General features: G+C 32.8%; 2 protein-coding genes across 5 annotated transcripts; one reads left to right on the top strand and one right to left on the bottom strand.

Moving 5' to 3' along the window:
- The first annotated feature begins 449 nt into the window (after nt 1–449).
- LOC125502888 (calcyphosin-like protein) lies at nt 450–13,667 on the top strand. Of its 4 annotated transcripts, XM_048662353.1 has the most exons (6): nt 450–563; nt 2,919–3,019; nt 10,293–10,450; nt 12,259–12,440; nt 12,606–12,815; nt 13,381–13,667. In XM_048662353.1, the coding sequence occupies exons 1-6, from the start codon at nt 543–545 to the stop codon at nt 13,480–13,482; spliced, it is 774 nt and encodes a 257-aa protein (XP_048518310.1). In that variant the 5' UTR covers nt 450–542; the 3' UTR covers nt 13,483–13,667. The 4 variants fall into 4 exon arrangements, with proteins under 4 accessions (XP_048518310.1, XP_048518313.1, XP_048518312.1 ...); XM_048662356.1 differs by lacking the exon at nt 2,919–3,019 and having other exon boundaries at nt 458–563; XM_048662355.1 differs by lacking the exons at nt 450–563; nt 2,919–3,019 and adding an exon at nt 6,699–7,072.
- LOC109539050 (xyloside xylosyltransferase 1) lies at nt 13,655–18,887 on the bottom strand. Its single transcript, XM_019906568.2, has 3 exons — nt 18,280–18,887; nt 16,789–16,930; nt 13,655–14,663 (listed from the first exon to the last, which is right to left on the bottom strand). The coding sequence occupies exons 1-3, from the start codon at nt 18,737–18,739 to the stop codon at nt 14,186–14,188; spliced, it is 1,080 nt and encodes a 359-aa protein (XP_019762127.2). The 5' UTR covers nt 18,740–18,887; the 3' UTR covers nt 13,655–14,185.
- Between the last annotated feature and the right edge of the window lie 283 nt (nt 18,888–19,170).

Genomic DNA, 19,170 nt, shown 5'->3' on the forward strand with positions numbered 1-19,170 from the left:
TTAGATGTTGAAGCAAGGGTAGGTTACCGGAAACACAGAAGTGCATCTTTGGCGTCTAATAAGTAAATTATATTTCATGTATGACGGTTACAGTAGTGTTGTGTAAATATTGTCAATACTGTACTTTAATTAGGATATTTTAGAAATTCTTCCGAGAATAAGTTTATATAACATTAATGGCTCTTCTGGGCTAGTAACAGCAACAGGAAAGATAGAACTCATACGGAAGGAAGAAAGCCACAACCGCACAAACAACAACACTAAAAGAAAATCTGAAATTTATCGTCAAATTATTTCTCACTGATCCGTGAATTTAACCTTTACTGTTTCGCAGTCAAGTACAGTCATCTATTAATTAGTGTATATCCGATAATCAATTGTTTTAAAGTGTGTTGTAACGGTAAATTTTAGATACAAGTGCAGCGTAGATAGTCTCACTTAAAATTGTAAGAAGATTTAGTTTATTGAAGTTTTTCACCTGAATATATTTATAGTTTATGTCTTAATGTAGGTGAGTGACTGTTTTGGTGTTAGAGTCAGACATGAGGAGAGAAGTCAGACAAGTGAGAAGTACATACTTATTTATCTCTATCTAGTGTTATTTCGCATTGACTGGTGTTATTTATTAGGTACTTTTTAGTTACTAGTTCCCATCATTTCTTTGGTGTTTGTGATTTTGATTTTATAATTTTTCCACATTTCAATTCTATGTAACCATAAACAAGTTGCGTTTTCGTTCATGTGCGTTAACATATACGTTTCATTGAATTAGGCTTGATTATAAGTTGACTTATTACTCACACTTTAACCAATTTGATTTCCCTATATTCAGTCTGTGTCCGTCGACTACTTTTGCGAAAGTATTAAATTTTAGGAAAGTTATTGCGTCCATAATACCTAAATTATTATTAATATTAAAAGTAGATGTTTGCAACTTTGCTCAATCAATTGAGTACGTCTGCAAATTGAACTAAAGCAGGAATAGAAAGCTCATACAGGTAGTTTCGCACAAATAGTAGATGATGCCAAGCAATTTATAAAAAATTGTAAGAACCAAAACTCTTTAAGAAACTTTTATTTTGGGGCTCATGTTGGGTCAGAAGTTTCCGCAATGGATAGCAGCTTCTAGTTGAAGCTTTGAAACACGCAAAACAAAACACCATGGAAAAAATCCAGTTGCAACATAATAGTAATAATTTTTCATCTACAACAAACTGTTGTGACAATTTGGGTTAAATGCCATTTACAAATGTGAGCCGACCAAAATGCAACTAAACATCCAATGACTAAAAAATATATTAGATTCCTTATTACCTAGAAACCGGAATGTGTGCAAAGTGCTTACAGATGCAAGTTCTAAATATTTAAACAACTTCGGAAAATATTACACATTTCTAATATATGTATACCGATACATAACTGAAAAAACTGTATTTTTGTGCATACTTGCAGATTTTTTATTTTAGCCAAATAAAATAGAAGTCCACCGATGGGCGTAAACTACGTACTGAAATTCTGGGTGCGGCTGTCGTTGATTGCATGACATGACATAATTAATATGTTAATATCTGGAATATTTTGCTCACAGGGTCATAAAGTTCCCGAGAAATGTAATAAAATGAAAAAACGAATTTCAAATGTTCAAACGGGGACAAATTCATCGTTTGTCCTGTATACTCATATAAAATATTCTGCATAGAACATTTAAAATCTATAGAGAAATTCAGTCATATCAATTTTATTGGAGACTAGACATTATGCCAAAGAAAAAAATGAATGTTTAAAATCTTTACAGTCAGTCAAATTCATTTTTGTAGCTAAATCGTACAATGCAGTGACATTACATCGGTAGGCGCAAACATTTTTTTTTGTGTTGTGTGGGAATTAAAAAAAAATTCTCGTAAAGTACGACTACCTAAACTGTAAAATTTCCACAAAAACTAAATAATAAATATGGCAAAATTATATTTAATTTGCACCTTTATATGACGGTTTACTCTTAACGTTACGTAAAAAGCTAATAATCAACATACATCTATGCGTAAATCAACAAACGTAGCAGATGAAACCGAAACACTAATATATCTATATAGGGATCATTGACTTACGAAACTATAAAAGCGTAATTTTAATTAGTTGAGAAGAATTTAATGACTCAAGATATATCTTTAAACTGAGTATCCAAAGCAATGATGGAAATACCTTCAATTCAATGCGTTCTCTCATCGTATGAGTAGAAGTGCACGATTTCTTAAAACCTCACTTAGCAACATCAGTTTTCACTGTTTGCAAAAACGTTTTAAAAATTAAATAATTGATCGGACATTCTTCAATTATTTCTTGACATGAGGTTTGGTAAAACGTTTAAACTCAAGAAAAATCTGAAGTACTTCTATCTATCAGACTCAATACAGACCTAAATGTTCTTTACGAGCAATGCCTCCAGTATGAATTCAGCAATCAACTGTTCAGTTGCGGCCACTTTCTTGAACAACTTTCACATTCGCAGACTAATCAAAGTCCTTCTCCAAAATCTCTAAACAAGACAAGTGTAATTAGAAAAACGCACTTTTTAGAAAATAAATTTTGAATAAAATAAAAAATGACAAAATAAAATGAATGAATTTTCCTGCCTGGTTCATTATTTTAACTAAATATTCAGATTTGAAACATCAACATTTTTGTCGGGAAACTAATGTAGAACCCTTCCGGAACTGCTGACAATAATATTATAAGCAAATTAGCGCTTATTTCATAAAGTAACAAAGGCAGAAAATCAATTACTTCGTTTTCCATAAATAAATAATTCTTCAAACGCGTTAATATAATAACAAAAGAACGGCGTTTAGTGTGATTTTAGTAATAAGCTGTTCAGTTGCGGTTACTTTCTCTTATTTCAACCACGTTTACTTTGTCAGAAGTATCAATTTGCTTGCAATAAGCAACACACCGTGAGCTCCGTGCGTCACTTGAATCGGCGAAAGAAGGATTTTACCGATTTAGCATCGCCCCAAAGAAGGTAAGAGATGCATGTTAGTCATTGTTATATAATTTAAGTTATCTAAAACACAGTTTAACAAATAACCACAAATACATGCCAACGTAGTGTAATAAGTGATAATTTTGCCATGTATATGAACAAATACTTGCTGATACATGCCTAAAACAATAAAACTAGCAGATGACAATAACAGGCAGAGGAAAAGAAGGCCCCATTTTGATGATCAAACTGTAAATTTCTCAGTTGAGAAGAATTCACTGTTTTAAAGTTTGTTCTGGGAGTGGTACATTTGCTTTTATAAATATACAAGGTGGCCCAGTTTCCAGAGCGAAAACTTCAAGGAACGATAAAGAATCGATGAAGAGTATGAGTTTGGGTTTATAACTTTATTAACTATAGCCAAGAAAAGTTTCGCTAAGGAAATATACAGGGTGAGTTTTTTTCGACGACTGGTACTGAGATCTTAGAAACTAGAGCAGATATAACGAAGGTTAAATGGACGCTACTCGAAACAAATTTTATTTTTATAAAATTTGACATCTGTGAGGAGACATTGTGTGTGACAGCTGTGAGGAGAAAAAAACTGATTTATGGCAGTGTTTTAAATGACTTCTAGTTCCTCCTCTTCGTTAATATTAATCTGACAGGAAAACATTAAATAGAAAAGTTGTAGAAAATTGCATTGGAAAGAAAATGGCATGAGACATTTTTACAAATTAACTGTCATTTTTGACACATGACACAACTTGAATTTTTTAAAACCATATTTGATTATGTATAACTTTATTGAAAAGTGCACTTTATTACGATTTCAGTGATGTTATATCGTTATGTTTTTTCGAACATGAAGTGCCTGTGAATGATTTTTACTTTTTCAATTTAGTTGATCGAAGTTAGCCGTGGAAAAAAATATAAGGCAGACAGGAGTGTTTCCATAGTAACAAATACGTAGTAACCACATCTTTAAATTTTTTGACATTCAGGGGATGATAGGGCTGCGTCCGAATTTATTATGGACAGATCAAACTCGATTTACAAATTGTGGTATGTTTAATCACACAACCCCCCCTTTGAACAAAGGAGGCCACAAATTAAATTTGAATTTAACGTTTGGGTTAGTGGAACAGCTTAAATGGAAGTCGGTATATTCAATTCCTTCGGAATGATCTAGATATTATGTGGTTTCAACATGATGGAGCCCCTCAGCATAATTTTGTCCAAGTGCGGAATCATTCGGAAGAAGAATTTTCGGACGCTTCGCTTAGAAGAAACGGTCCTATTTTCGATCACCGGATTTTTAGTTTTAGATTTGTTTTTTTTTTTGGTGGGCAAACGTAAAGAACACAGTTTATACAAATAAGAATGGCAATTTAAAAGAACTTATAGAAGATGTTGTTAGGACATTTGAAAATATTGATGGTCGGTCAGTTAGAAAAGCAACTTATTCAGTTTTAAAGCGCTGCAATGTTTGTTTAAATAGATTGTTAGATTTTTTGGTCTAACAAGATCAGTTAGAGTTGCACTAGGCGTGCGTTCGACAGCTTCGTCATCATCAGGGCACAAGTAATGCATACGCGACCATCAAAAACTCACAGACCATAAAAGGGACGGGAATAAACAGATTAAAATATTGGTCACGTAAATTAAAACTATCTCTGAAGTGAACTATTTGATTTATGTGACCTCTGAAATTTTAATTTATGTGCTCAATATTTTAATCTGTTTGATCCTGTCCTATTTTATGGTCCGTGAGTTCTTGATGCTCGCGTGGGTATGACGGCTCTGATGATGACGTAACTGTCGAAAGGGCTCGGCGACGATCTATTTCAACAAGAAATTAGTCACTTTTGCAAATTCATTTTATCGAGTTTTTCTATACACACCAGTTCCTGTAATTTTTCCGAAATGTTTTAATACTAATGTCCTTTGGTATTTGGGGTATTTTCGGCAATATTTTCGCTAAAGCTCCTTTTCTTCTATTCGGAACGGCTCTGGTGTAGTATTCATGTTATGCTATGTAGATTTGCAATCCGCCTGATTGACCACACGCTCACAAAAGTCTTCTGTTTCTCCACAATCAACATGCAAAGGAATCACTTCAGTTTCCTAAACGGAACCGTTTGACACGGACACCTTTATTGCAGAAATTTAGTGATTTGCAATGTGGGATTTCAAGAGCGATGCCATAAGAGGATTGAAAAGACGAAACCTCGGTAGAAAATAAGTGGAGTATTCCACAAAAGGGCTCTGTCATATGCATCTTTTAAGAAACAAGAATAAATACGAATGATTCTTAAACTATTTAATAATGTAACACTGGAGAGTATTAGTTAACACCCGCATGGCTCACGCAGCAACTCCAGGAAGTGGCCCGTGAAAACACGGCATGAATAACGTTTCGAAGTTGACCATTTGAAAAAAAACTATCTACCTACCTAAAAAATAGTAGGAGAAAAATTTTTATAATTTGAAGTAAATATTATAATTTTGTTTGAATACTTAAGTACTCCAATAGACTACCAATCAAAGTTGGGACCATTTCAAAATAATAATTAATAGCAAAGCTGAAATTCGATTTTCAACTGTTACACAATATCTTCAAAAATTATCGAAAATTATTTTTCCAATACTTTTTTCTTACTCTCCAAGTAAGCCTCCGTAAACCATTAAAAGGAATTTTTAAAAACAATCCAATAATAACGCTGTATATCGACCAGTACTACTTTGTAACTAGTTTTATCCCTGCCACCTATTTTTGACCGTCACCAAATATCTGTGTGAATGCGTAATTAACGTTGAGATTTTCGTTGCAAAAATAACAGCATAGTAATTATTGCTAACCGACATTTAGCAAAACTTTAAAAACAGTTACGTGCTATTTGTAATGTTTAGTTATACTCATACATGGTTTCCATTCAACTTCTTTAAAGAATTGAGTATAAGCATAAAATTTCATTTTCGAGAGCTAATAAATACACTGGAGTGATCAATTCCAGAAATTTGTCATAGAGAAGTACACTCTGATTTGTTTTCTTAGTTTTAACTGTAAAAAGGTTTGCAAATTTCCAGTTTTGGTAGTGATAGATGCCTAAGATTATCAAAAAAATAGATGATTAACCAATTATAACCAAAACTAACAAAAGCTCTAAACATTGTGTCCATAAGCAATCAAGTACAGTCAAAATATAGGTCGCGGAAAAAACGTATTAAAGTAAAGAATACCGATTTTGAATCACTCTCAATAGTACGAATTGCCCGTTTGATTAGCTCAGAAGTATCAGCAACGTAATAAAGAATGTTAGAAATTTACAAGACTGATCAAAATTTACCATTAAGCACACAAAATATGTTGTGCAGCAAATGCTACGCTTTTGTTAATATGATCCATTCACAACTATATATTTTTTATTTTTGACTTGGTTACTGATTATTGTACAACATTTTCAGATGATCTCGATTGACCAGCTGACAAATTATCGATAAAAACTCTTGTTTTACAAAATGTAATTAACAAATCCTCTATTTCAAGCAGACTTAATATTATTTGATAATAATGATATATTTATATTACAGGTATTGCGACCTTAATGTTAATCTGATCGAAATAAAAGCATTATTGATCGTTATTTCCAACTTTATACATTACTTTTTAATGTTACATGCCGGTATTTGTTTATACTCCATTTTCAGTCGCTGTCTTAGCAACCGAACTGAACAACATAAAACATTCAATATAGTTAGTCATCAATTTTTCACCATAAATTTGAAGTCATTCATCGAATTCACTCCAATTAGTATTTTATACAACGAAACGTTTTAACTCAAAAACATCAATATTCTTTGCACTGAGGAAGGTGTCAGCGGCCCGCGGAAGTTAATCAACCGCCACTTTTTTAATGAAGTTTGCGTTTAATTATTTGGTGCGGTATTAGACTAGGTTTTCCGGTCGATACGTTGGAAAACGATCCCATTACACGTAGATATAAAATCGTGCCATCGCTTGATACAGAGCATATCATTTTAAAAAGTTAAATCATTCCTGCGGTACAGTTTCTACAGAAATAAAACCAGGTACGTGATTTAATATAATCATGTGTAAATTAATACATTTAATTAACCAGTGTTTCTCAGTACGGTTTAATTGAAATAAAAAGGCTCACTAAGTAAACGAACATGATGAATACCTATTTATAATGGACACTAAGTAATAATGCTCTGATCAATTCAACAAGTGAAAATTATTCTCAACATGTTAATGTTTGAAACCATCAACACTTTTCAATCAATGCTGCAGAAATTTGTTCAGAATTTCACATATCCAAACCTTGTCCTTTAAAATAAAATGTCGAAGCAGCACAAATACTACAATTTAACAATCAATAACAAAATAAAAAAAAATAAATTCAAGTATACTGTGCTATAAAGTGTGCGCGATTGATATTTTAATTGTATAGTGTTTGCATTAAAAAACTATGTGGAAAAATGTAAACTTAAATACTACACAGTTGTAAGATATATATACCGGGCGCCAATTTGAAAACTTCTCACCCTTAATATCTTTCTTGCAATTTAAAATATGAAAAACCGGAAAGACTGGAAATTTTATTTGTAAGAGGGCACTCTAGAGAAATATTTTTAGCCTCATTGTTTCAACCCCCTAAGACGGGTAAATGTCACCCTTACAATCTTAAATCAAGTGCCACATCGTTTTAAAAGGCGTTCAATTTTATTTACATTAGTTATTACTTTGTTGCTTTTTGTCCAGAGGTTTTCGAATAATCGCGTTTCAAAATTACAGAACCAATTAAACTTGCTTGCATTGAGATTTTGGTTTTCAGATTAGTGTTCAAACAAAAATTATGTCATTGGATCTCCTTATAGTACAAAATGATTAGAAGATTCGGTTATACCGTTAAAATCGTTGAATAACAGGAAGAAAATCTAGTGAGTGAGTTGAGAGGATTTATTGATTAGTTTACTTCGAGAAAAATCACTTTTTATTTTCGGAAAATAAGTTTCTACAATAAAACCCATGAGATTTACTTACGCACTATCTTATAAGTTGTTCAAAATGTCGTCTATTTTCTTGTAAACAATAATATTTTCGATTCTATCTTCGAACCCTCCTTAACATTGATAAGATATTCCCGGATAGATCGATTGGCAGAAGGGGACCAATTGAATGGCCGCCAAGATCACCGGATTGAACACCCTTAGACTTCTCCTTTGGGAACATCTTAAGTCCTTTTGGGACATTGTTTATAAAACATAACCTGCTGATATTGATGATCTTAAAAGGCGAATTGCAGCACAATGCCGGTCAATTCCCGGTGAAGTTAGGCAAGAGTTTAAAAACAGGCCTTATTATTGTTTACAGAAAAATTAACAACATTTGAAAAACTTATAAAATTCTGCGTAAGTAGATGACATAGGTTTTATTGTAGATATTTCTCTTCCGCAAATAGAAAGTTAGTTTTGTCGACGTAAAATAATCAATAAATAAGAAATAAGATCAAAATCAAAAATAATAAATCAATGTTTAAACTAGATTTTCTGCCAGTTAATCAACGTTTTTAACAGTGTACTCTACTCTTCTAATCATCTGTGTTACAAGCAGACCCAATACAATTGTTTTCGTGTAAACACTAACCTGAAAGCCAATATCTGAATTCACGCTAGTATAACTGTTTCTACAACTTTGAAACACGATTATTCTAAAATCTATCAACAAAAAACAGTAAAGTAGTAACTATGTGCCACTTGACCCCCCCTTCCATTTAAGATTCTAAGGGTGACATCTACCCGTCTTAGGGTAGATGGGACATGGGACATGGACTAAAGCCCGTGCCCCATGCATCCGTTTGTACAATGATACGATGGTACGAAAGTGTTTCTATTGGTTGGAGATCTGTCAAATCGTCCGCCATCGTACGAACTGACAGATCTCCAACCAATAGAAACACTTTCGTATCATCGTACAATATAAAAGCAATATAAACGGATGCATGGGACACGGGCTTTAACACTGTTTATGACAGCAGTCTCATGTTGCCATTTGATAAGTCTTAGCCTGAAGAATTTTACCGCAGAGTAAATTAGATTCAACTTTGGCTAATGATGACACTCGGCCATAAAAGACCATTTTAACCAAATTTTACCACCCCCGACATCTTTAGAAAATTCTTCAAAATTTTGCAACTTCGCAAACCCAACTTTTTCCAAGTTAGTTGTGGAAACCAACAAAAAATTGCAACACAACCTGCGCAAAACTTCGTTCGAAAATTCTTTGACTATCGTCGTAATATGAGTTAGAACTTCTTCCCAATTCATATTAAGCAAACTGAGAATATTATTTGTAATGCGATTCTTCCAATTAAACACGGGTTTTGTAGCGTTTAATGATAGAACGCACCTCGTCGTTTCTTTGCTGAACCTGTAATACTTTAATAAGTATTTTTTAAATCTATCTGGTTCCTAGAAAGTGGAACGCTAATAAATTTAGCTCTAATCACTGTATGATTTTAGCAATGTAAGCTGTTCAGGCTCGTGTTGGGTGGATTTCGATTTGTGTCATGTTTTTTAAACTATCGAATTTTTCACTTTAAATTAGTAGTCACATCTTATACATGCAAAGTTCTAAATGCCGGAAAACCAGAATGCTACTACAGTTTCTGGCAATAAGCATATAAGTAAATCGGCGTTGACTTTCTCATAAATTAACAAATACTGAAATTAATTTAGTTCATTTGTTCAGCAGATGAACAGGGAAAATGGAACAAAACAACTACATATCAATCCTATTAATAAATGTTGTAAATCATATGATATGGTTACTTAAATTATTAGGTACGGCTTTGATAGTAATATTTGAGTCATTGTTGCATTGGCTGACTCAAAAATATTTCCACTGTTTACTATTCTATTATTAGTAGAATTTTTTACTGCTTCTCAAATTGATAATATTTCGTGCTAACCGAATGGAGCTATAACTATCGTATATTAGCAGTTATAACTCTCATGCTGCCAGTATTACTTGATTTAACGTGATGGGCTAATTTTCGTTTGAAAGTAAGAGTTTCTAAATTATTTCGTTTTCATACATCAAGGGGATTTGCCAATTGAGCCCTCTTTAAGTCTTCGAGAAGTACCAGCAACAACTTTATAAGTTATGTATGTAAAATATCTTGTATAATAATAAATAATAAAGACATTGTGTTGGCTGTTTGATAAAAAAAAAATTGTAATAACGTTATTCGGAAATTTTACAAGAAACTGCTTGAAATGTTCGTAGCATGCCACTCAGACCTCAAAGTGCCACGTCCAGACAAGAAAGTGAAATGGCTGCTAGAAGTTTGAGGGAGCTACAATCAACAGGTGGTTCTAGTGACCCTGTGCAAAGACTTCGTCTCTTATGTTTGTCTAGAGGAGCTTCTGGCATCTTAGGCTTGGGTAAGAATAACAAAACTCACTTAAGAAAGTTTATTAATAAACGAGTTTGTTAATTAATAAACCAATCAGTGCATTTTAATTGCTGTAAATATGTAATAAGTATTTTGAAGTTAGGTATTAAACAGTGTGTTCAATATAAAATGATGTACATGAGGATATTGGAAACGGTTAGAGTTACAGGGTGGACCAAATGGGGAAAAAGTTGCGCAATCAAGTGCCTACAAATAATCTGTCATCAACTTCTTCTTTGAACTCGGAATAACAACGGATATATAGGGAAAAAAAAAAGTGCGTTTTATAAAATCCTTTATATCTTGTTTATTATAAAAGATACAATAACGAAATTTTCAGAGGGGGGGGGTAAGAAATGAGCGTGAATTTGAAAAGAAAGTAAAAAATAATCTAGGCCCACTATGTTCAATAAGGACGAAATCAACTTTCGTTTTTCTATGGGCGCCATATTGAATTTCTACATTTTTAAATTCCCCTTTAAATATGCTCTTCAACCATGTATAACATGTTTAAGTTCGGTCAAGATAAATAATTAAAATTAACAAAATTAAGATTTTATGGCAGTAGGCATGGATATTTCTCTTGAATTTCCCCATAGAGACGTTCGTTGTCTGTTTTAATTACCTAGGTAACTGTCAAAGTAGAATTTATTGTCAGTGTCAAGTGTTTGTAATTAATTGTGTGTTGCAAAATGAATCACTTTTGAAATTATGCAAAATATGATATGTTGGAGTGTTTTATTCTCTGTCGTCGAAATGAATGTATTATCACAAAATTTTTAAATCACGAATTTCCCAGCTAGTGGATAGACAACCTGGGACCAGTAAGATGGCCTGCGAGATCCCCTGACATAACACCGCTTGATTTTTTTGCATGGGGTTTCCTCAAAAATGTGGTATACTATAGGTCATACGAAACCGAAGAGGAGCTGAAACACGGTGTTATACAAGCTGTTAAATTACCCCAGAAATTATCAGAAACTCCTGTGAAGCAGTAATGAGACGATGTATGTTGTGCGTGCTAGTTTTTAGCTAAAACGGTGGCTTCTTTGAACACCTCCTTTAATCCTAAAATGTTACTTGTTCTTTTGCAGTGTTCGATGTATGTCAATAATAATTTAAAGTAATAATTAATGGAAATATCGATGCCTACTACAATTAAATCATAATTTTGTGAATTTTAATTATTTATCTTGACCGAACATAAACATGTTATACATGGTTGAAGAGCATATTAAAAGGGAAATTTAAAAATGCAGAAATTCAATATGGCGCCCATAAGAAAAACAAAAGTTGACTTGGGCCTCATTGAACATAGTGGGCCAAGATTCTCATTTCTTACNTGAAAATTTCGTTATGGTATCTTTTATAATAAACAAGATATAAAGGATTTTATAAAACGCACTTTTTTTGTTTTTTCCTTGTATATCCGTTTTCGAGTTCAAAAAAGTTGATGACAGATTATTTATAGGCACTTGATTGCGCAACTTTTTCCCCATTTGGTCCACCCTGTAACTCTAACCGTTTCCAATATCCCCATGTACATAATTTTATACTAGACACACTGTATAGTAGTTACTCATTGCGAAGAAAGTTCGGAATCTTAAATGTGTTTTCCCATTACAAATTTGACTAAATTCGATGCACAACAAAACGCAATTTTGCTAATAGGGTATTCCGCTTATATTGATGATATTTGCAAAGCATTTGAATTTAATGATCACAACCAGCCAGATTCAAATTGTACATCATGTTCTTCAAATATACGACTAAACGATGTTCAAAATAATTTTACAGGGAGACTGTTCCGCAGAATGGACGAAGATGGAAACAAAAATCTGAATTTAGAAGAATTCGCTTTAGGTCTCAGAGAAATTGGGTTAGAAATAACCGATGACGAAATTAATGAAATATTTACCAAATTTGATACCGACTCAAGTGGCAGCGTGAACATGGATGAATTTCTGGTTCATATTAGGGTAAGAAAAATATGACTAAATTAGTTTTGACGGAGCTTAATTCATTACTGCTTACTAAACAGTTGGAAATTAGATTTAAAAATTATAAAAATTTATAAGAAAATGGTTTAGTAAATAACAAATAGTTCAGTTTTATTAGTCAGCGCTAATATAATTTATTTATAGCCTCCGTTGAATGAGGGAAGGAAGAAAGTAATCGAAGAAGCATTTAATAAGATGGATAAAACAGGAGATGGCGAAATAACCACTGAAGACTTGAAAAACGTTTATAATGTAAAATCTCATCCAACTTATATTTCTGGTGAACAAAGTGAGGAAAGTATTCTGAAGAAATTTCTAGGGAATTTTGAGCAGGATGCTACACGAGACGGGAAGGTTAGTTTTCGGAAAGACATCACCATAATTAGAAATCAATATAATCTGCAAATGCGTCAGTAGCTTGGAGAAGAGTAAGGAGAACCGGTGATCAATTTTATTGGTTTGATTGATTTATGTATATTGAAATTGACGCTGCAAGAATGTATGCGAAAAAAGTGAAATGTTTTTTGGAAGGCTTGATAAATAAATGCAACTAAAATAAATTATATGCAAATATAATAAAAATTACGTTTGCAATTACACTTATTAATGATTTATTATCATTGCCAAAATACAGCTGGAACCGTATAATTACAGAGAATGTAATCAAGATAAAGTTCAAAACAATAAGTAAAAATGTGCACCTAACAGTTTTGTTAACGAAAGAAGCAATCAAACCACAAAAAAATTGCCAAAGTCCCCAGTTCACTAGGGCGTATTTGTAGATTATATTTTCGACGATATAGATTTCACATATTTTAACGTCTTAATGGTATTTTAGGTACAAGAATATTTAGATAGTTAAATGCAGATAATGTAAAAATTAAAAAGTAATTATATTTTTAATATATTTTAATTTTAGGTTACCAAAGAAGAATTTTTCAACTATTATGCTGCCATTAGCGCATCAATCGATAACGATGGCTACTTCAATTTAATGATGAGGCAAGCTTATAAGCTGTAATCGTTTCACTTTGGCTCTTCTAAATAACTTATAAAGGTTATATTCTATTCGATATATTATTAGTGTGTCTTTTTAAATCGTAAATTATTTAGAGTCAACTTAGTGCCTACTTTTAACGAATTGGGGTGTATTTATTAATTTTATAATATATTTGAATAAATAATGCAGTTAATTCATATAAAGAATATAAATTTATTTAACACTTTGTCGTACACGTTATCTTAAGTAGTTTTCGTCAAACAAGAGAACAATAAAACTCACTACATAATGTCAAGTGGAATGATAATATATGTATCTACAAATTTATAAAAAACATAACACCAAATATTGCACCTTATACACATATTCTGAGAATGGCAAAATTGGCAAGGACGCGTAAAAATTTCGAGTATATCAGTCAATAAACCAGATTCGAGCCTACTGAGCATTTATCAATTGTACCTAAAATTATCTCTAGTCGATACAATTCCAAGCCGGAGCAACTCAAACGAATGCACAATGCAGAAAAAATGCATTGACAACTTCTCCATCAGCAATAAATTATATCGAGCCCTTTTCCGAAGAAGCGGTCAAGCCCTTTTCCGAAGAAGCGATCAGAGTTCGTGGTGATCTACTGAACGTTAATATATCTAAACTACATTCTATAGGTTTCCTCCGTCTTGGATTTGGATGAACTATAGCATATTTTACCTAATGCAATGTTTTACGTGGGAATTTTCGTATTGCAGTTTCCATGTAGAACTACTATAGGGTGTTCACATTTAAAGTAAAAACCAAAAATATCTTGATAGCCATGGTTTTGCCACCAAGTGCATAACTGCCTATTAAAACCACAATTTATGGTTTGAATAAGCTCGGAATGTTCAAAGCCAAGTAAAGTATAAAAATCTTGATCTCCCAAGTGCCCTTTAAATTTATACTTTTCTGTCATATTAAAGACGCTAGACTTCGAAATGATTTTGGAAAACATTTTAGAAGTTCGAAGCTTCTCAAAATTAATAAGAACTACACCACTGTTGTATCCTTGGAAGCCCCTTGGATGAACATTATCCAAGGATGTGTTGTGCTGCTGGTAAAAGTCCCCAAAGGTGGTTTTGTGCTTTTTCTTGTACATATGCAAAATGTGGAAATATACGGGTGATAATTCGGGAGCTAAGCCAAACAAGGCTGTCGACTTAAACCTTAAAAGCAAACACATCATATCAGAAATGAATTTTTTAATTTTAATAGGACAGAATTGGCGAAAGTCCATCTTTCACGTTATTCGACAATCCTAGGGCAGGGGTCGGCTCTTTGTATGTGAAGCTATGGCTGTTAGTTCCATAGGCAAATATCATATAGTTTTATCAAAAAAACATTTAAAAATCGGTCTGAATCTATTAACGAGAATTAACTGGACGCAATCTACAAGCAATGCTAATCGGGCAAGCTTCGCAGCATCACTAGAAGTTGCAAAAAAACGCAAAGATTGCTTCATATGTGCGTCTGAAGAACTGTTTCGTGATTCCAAAATAAAAGCAGAAATCTTGAAAAAAATCAAATATTTGCCACTATCCCTTAAAACAGTACAAGATAGAATAGCTAAAATGTCTTCAAATGTAACATATTTGCAGGTGGAAGATATTCAACCTTCTTCTGCCTTTTCTTTCGATTGCTATAGATGACTCTTGCGACATAAAAGAAACGGCAAGTTGCCTTTTTTGTCAGGTTGTGAAGACATATACGGTCCAAAAGAAGAACTTCTAGTGCAACTGGCCGATTTAAAAGGTAAAGCTTTGGGAGTGGAAAACTTGCAAGTTGGAAGAGTTGGAAGAGAGTACGTAATGCATCAAAAGTGGACAGCTTTAAAAAAATGCCGCGAGTTGAGACACTTATATTCGACGCTTAGCATAGTCTTCCAGATTGCTACAGTGAGGTGAAGAAGTTGGCATTTGGAGTGCTGGCTATCTTCGGATCGATATATTCCTAGCAAGCGTTCTCTTGCATGAATATAATTAAAAGTAAAGTAAGAAGCCATCTAACAAATGAAAATTTAGAGTCGTGTTTGAAACTGAAAACAAAAAACAATCTTTCTAAAACCATGCAAAGCCAACGCTCCCATTGAATTTGTTTGCTCAATTGTTTGTTATTGAGGTACAAGTTAGTGTTGAAATAAATATTGAAGTCTTTTAATTTTTCACTTAATAATATATAATTATCTAATGATGCCCTTTATATACATATTTTCTAATTTGTCCTGAAAAACACTACTTAAGTATATATGAATCAATAGATTATTTTTTACTAACAAATTTAATTTACGAGAGCAATATTTATTGTGGACAAGACAAAATTTTGTGGCTCATTAAAAACTTAAAAATTCACACCTCCGACTCAAAAGGTTCCCGACCCCTGTCCTAGGGTGTTGTATTAAAAAAACGGCTTGTCTCTTGTTGCCATTGCTACTAAATACGTAAGAATACTAGAATGCAGAACAAACTTGGCAATACAAAATGAAAATTTAGCCAGAAATACTTTTGGATTACTGCAAAAGTAATTTCCTAGTTGTGTTATTTCGTGCTCTGGAGACCGCCATTGGCCGCCCAGATCATGTCATTTACTGCCTTTTGACTTTTTTCGTAGGGCTTTTTTAAGTCACAAGTTTTTGTGAATAAGTACACAGCGACGCTTCAATTATAGCCTGACGAGTACTTTATTATTTTTTAACCAATTTATCGAATTTATTTTGTTTATCGTTATTAGCTCCATTCTGTGTCAATTATTAGTTTTTTAAGCCCATTAAGAATCAATTACAACGTCAAGAGCAAGTGCTTCTCTCGCCAAACTAAAAAAAACTACTTTACATATGACCAGTAAAACAATTAGTAAGTTTATGTTTTATGATTATTAATTTATGTACTGTTATATACTTATTTCATGACTTTATTATAGACCATACTTGAGAAAAAAATATAAATTTTTCTCCTTTATTAACACTCTTAACATTTGGATCTTTTAGCGCCAAGTTCGTGCATCATTGGTAAACGTACAAATTAAGTAAGGAGTGGCAAAATTGGAATGTTCAATTCAATCAAACCTGTATAACGGTAACAAAACTTTCTAGCTTATAACACCAGAACTTGTTTTATTTTATTCTGTGTAGAACAAGGAGGTTCAATTTTTCGCAATACTTAGACAACGACCCGTATACGAAGAAGTTTCTACTTGCATTAACGACATCGAAGATTATTAAAAGAACATCAACAACAATTAAAGTCAGCAGTAACCCGAGTGCGGTGATTCTCATGGAAATAATGACTACCTTACCTGTTAAATTCGTCAAACAACAATTTAACGTCCTCCGCAAAGTAGAGATCACAGTCTAATAATATTGCTTTCTTTTGTGAGACTGGCGCTACTCTATAAAGTCCCAAAGAAATATAAAAAAGTGCATCACTATAATAGGTACCTAAAACATATATTCAATTTGTATTAAATATCTTATACTTAGGAATTTCCTCCTTACAACCATGCATATTAAGAGCAAAAAGTAAGTACCGACAATGTTTTGACAATTTAACATTTTTTTTATGCAAATGATGAAATCAAAAAAAAATTAAGAAGTTCATTATGTGCAGCAATAAGATAAATGTGTTACATGATTGCTTAGGCTCACATTCTTCTTTAGTATATATACATAGGAAACAGAACCCCCATAAAATGGTTTAAACTAAATATTTTTTTATATGCATGTTTGTTTATACAGTGTGCCCGGATAAACTAGAAACCATTATTCCATAAAGAAGAATCAGCAAAAGCGAGACATCTTTGAGATAATTTAATACGGCTTCGAGTATTTATATATATAATTTATGGCGGGTATGGCTACAATGCTCGACAGATGATTGATGACGTGCGACCAGAGTTATAGTGTACGGAGTAGGTATAGATCTTTGTTAATAGTGTTTTATTGTAGATATTTATTTTCCGCAAATGGAGTTAAGTATTTTTGCCGAAGTAAAATATTCAATAAATAAGAAATCCATCGTTTTAACTAGATTTCCTTCCTGTTATTCAACGATGTTAATGGTGCATCTTACTCTTCTAACCATTTGTGCTGCAAGAAGACCCAAAGCAATATTTTTTATGAAAAAAACTAGCCTGAAAACCAAAGTCTCAATGCAGGCAAGTTTAACTGTTTCTGCAACTTTGAAACGCGATTATTCGGAAACGTATGGACAAAAAGCAATAAAGTAGAATACCACTGAAAAGAGAATTGAACGCCCCTTAAAACGATGTGCCACTTGAGCCCCATTTCCATTTAAGATTCTAAGGGTGACATCTACCCCTCCTAGGGGATTCAAACAAGAAAGCTAAAAATATGTATTTGAAGTGTCCCCCTTACAAATAAAGTTGATGGGTCTTTCCGATTTTTCATATTTTCAACTCCAAGAAAGATATTAAGGGTGGAAAGTTTTCAAATTGACACCCTGTATGTACTTAATTGATTAACTCTAAGCGAAATTTGTATGTTGGCGCATCAAACATGATTTTGATTTGATGGAGACCGAGATTCAGGATCAATTCAGGATTGATTAGTATTAAAAAATCGTTAGTCTTAAAAAGTGATAACGAAGTTGTCCTAGAAAATTATCAATTTAGCTAATGCCAGATTTCTATGAAAAAAAAATTACAAAAAGTCCTGTGAAAGCAACCTCCTCACATTACATCAAATATTAAGAAAGCATTGGGTCACTTGGTCAACATGTCAGCGTACTTAACTGTTCACTCTTAACAACAAAAAATTATTCCATTTACCTGGCTTAGAGCTGAAATATGGAGTCATCACATCTACAATGTCGGCAATTTTCAAGGCACACTCTTGCACATTGTAAAACTTGTAAATTAGGGTTTTGTTTGTCTTATAGACGACTTCTGAAAGCTGATTTTCGGCCAAGAGCTTGGATTTTTCATCAATAATTATATGGAATGTTAAAGGAACCGAAGACACATTAATTAAATTATACACCAAGTTTACAAACTTCTTTGCCAGTAAAGACTTCTTTTTAACTTTAGTGAATATTAACCAAATGTTGAATTCTTGCTTTTGTGTTGCAGTTGTGGTCTTGGTCTTAGTCTTAGCGTGGATCAGAACGCTGGATTCGGTTAAAGTCGATTCTTGAGTTAGATTATTGCTCATGTATATAAAATAGAATACTACAATCAATAACATTAATAGAAAAATCTGAATATAAATAAACTGCTTCGGTTTTTTCATCGTATAACATTTTACTAGTGCTTCCGAATTTTCAGTTGCACTTAGGGACGTGATAAATAGGGCAGCATGATCATTTTTAGATTAAAGTTAAATTACATTGAGACACTTGTTGATTGTTTACAAAACATTGTGGTTATGACCAGGATTCAGAGTCTTCTACACTGACAGATGTCGTTTTATCGACGATAATCTCTTATCTAAGTCTGGCGTTATCGAAGGCGAATCGACTATGATTTACACTGCGAGCGATCGCGCGCGAACGGTCAAACACGTTTTGAAACATCAGTTCTTTGATTGATGAGAATATAATTAAAATAGTTGTTTTCTGTTTCCCTACAAGGGTGATTAGTATAAATAAGTTTATTCTAATTTTATGGATACACTAGGAGGCAATTGAAAATAAGTTTCAAAATTAATTTGAGAAAACCACT

The sequence above is a fragment of the Dendroctonus ponderosae genome, unplaced genomic scaffold, assembly GCF_020466585.1.
Source record: "Dendroctonus ponderosae isolate FM_Combo_2020 unplaced genomic scaffold, Dpon_F_20191213v2 Dpon_F_20191213_101, whole genome shotgun sequence".
Classification (NCBI taxonomy): domain Eukaryota; kingdom Metazoa; phylum Arthropoda; class Insecta; order Coleoptera; family Curculionidae; genus Dendroctonus; species Dendroctonus ponderosae.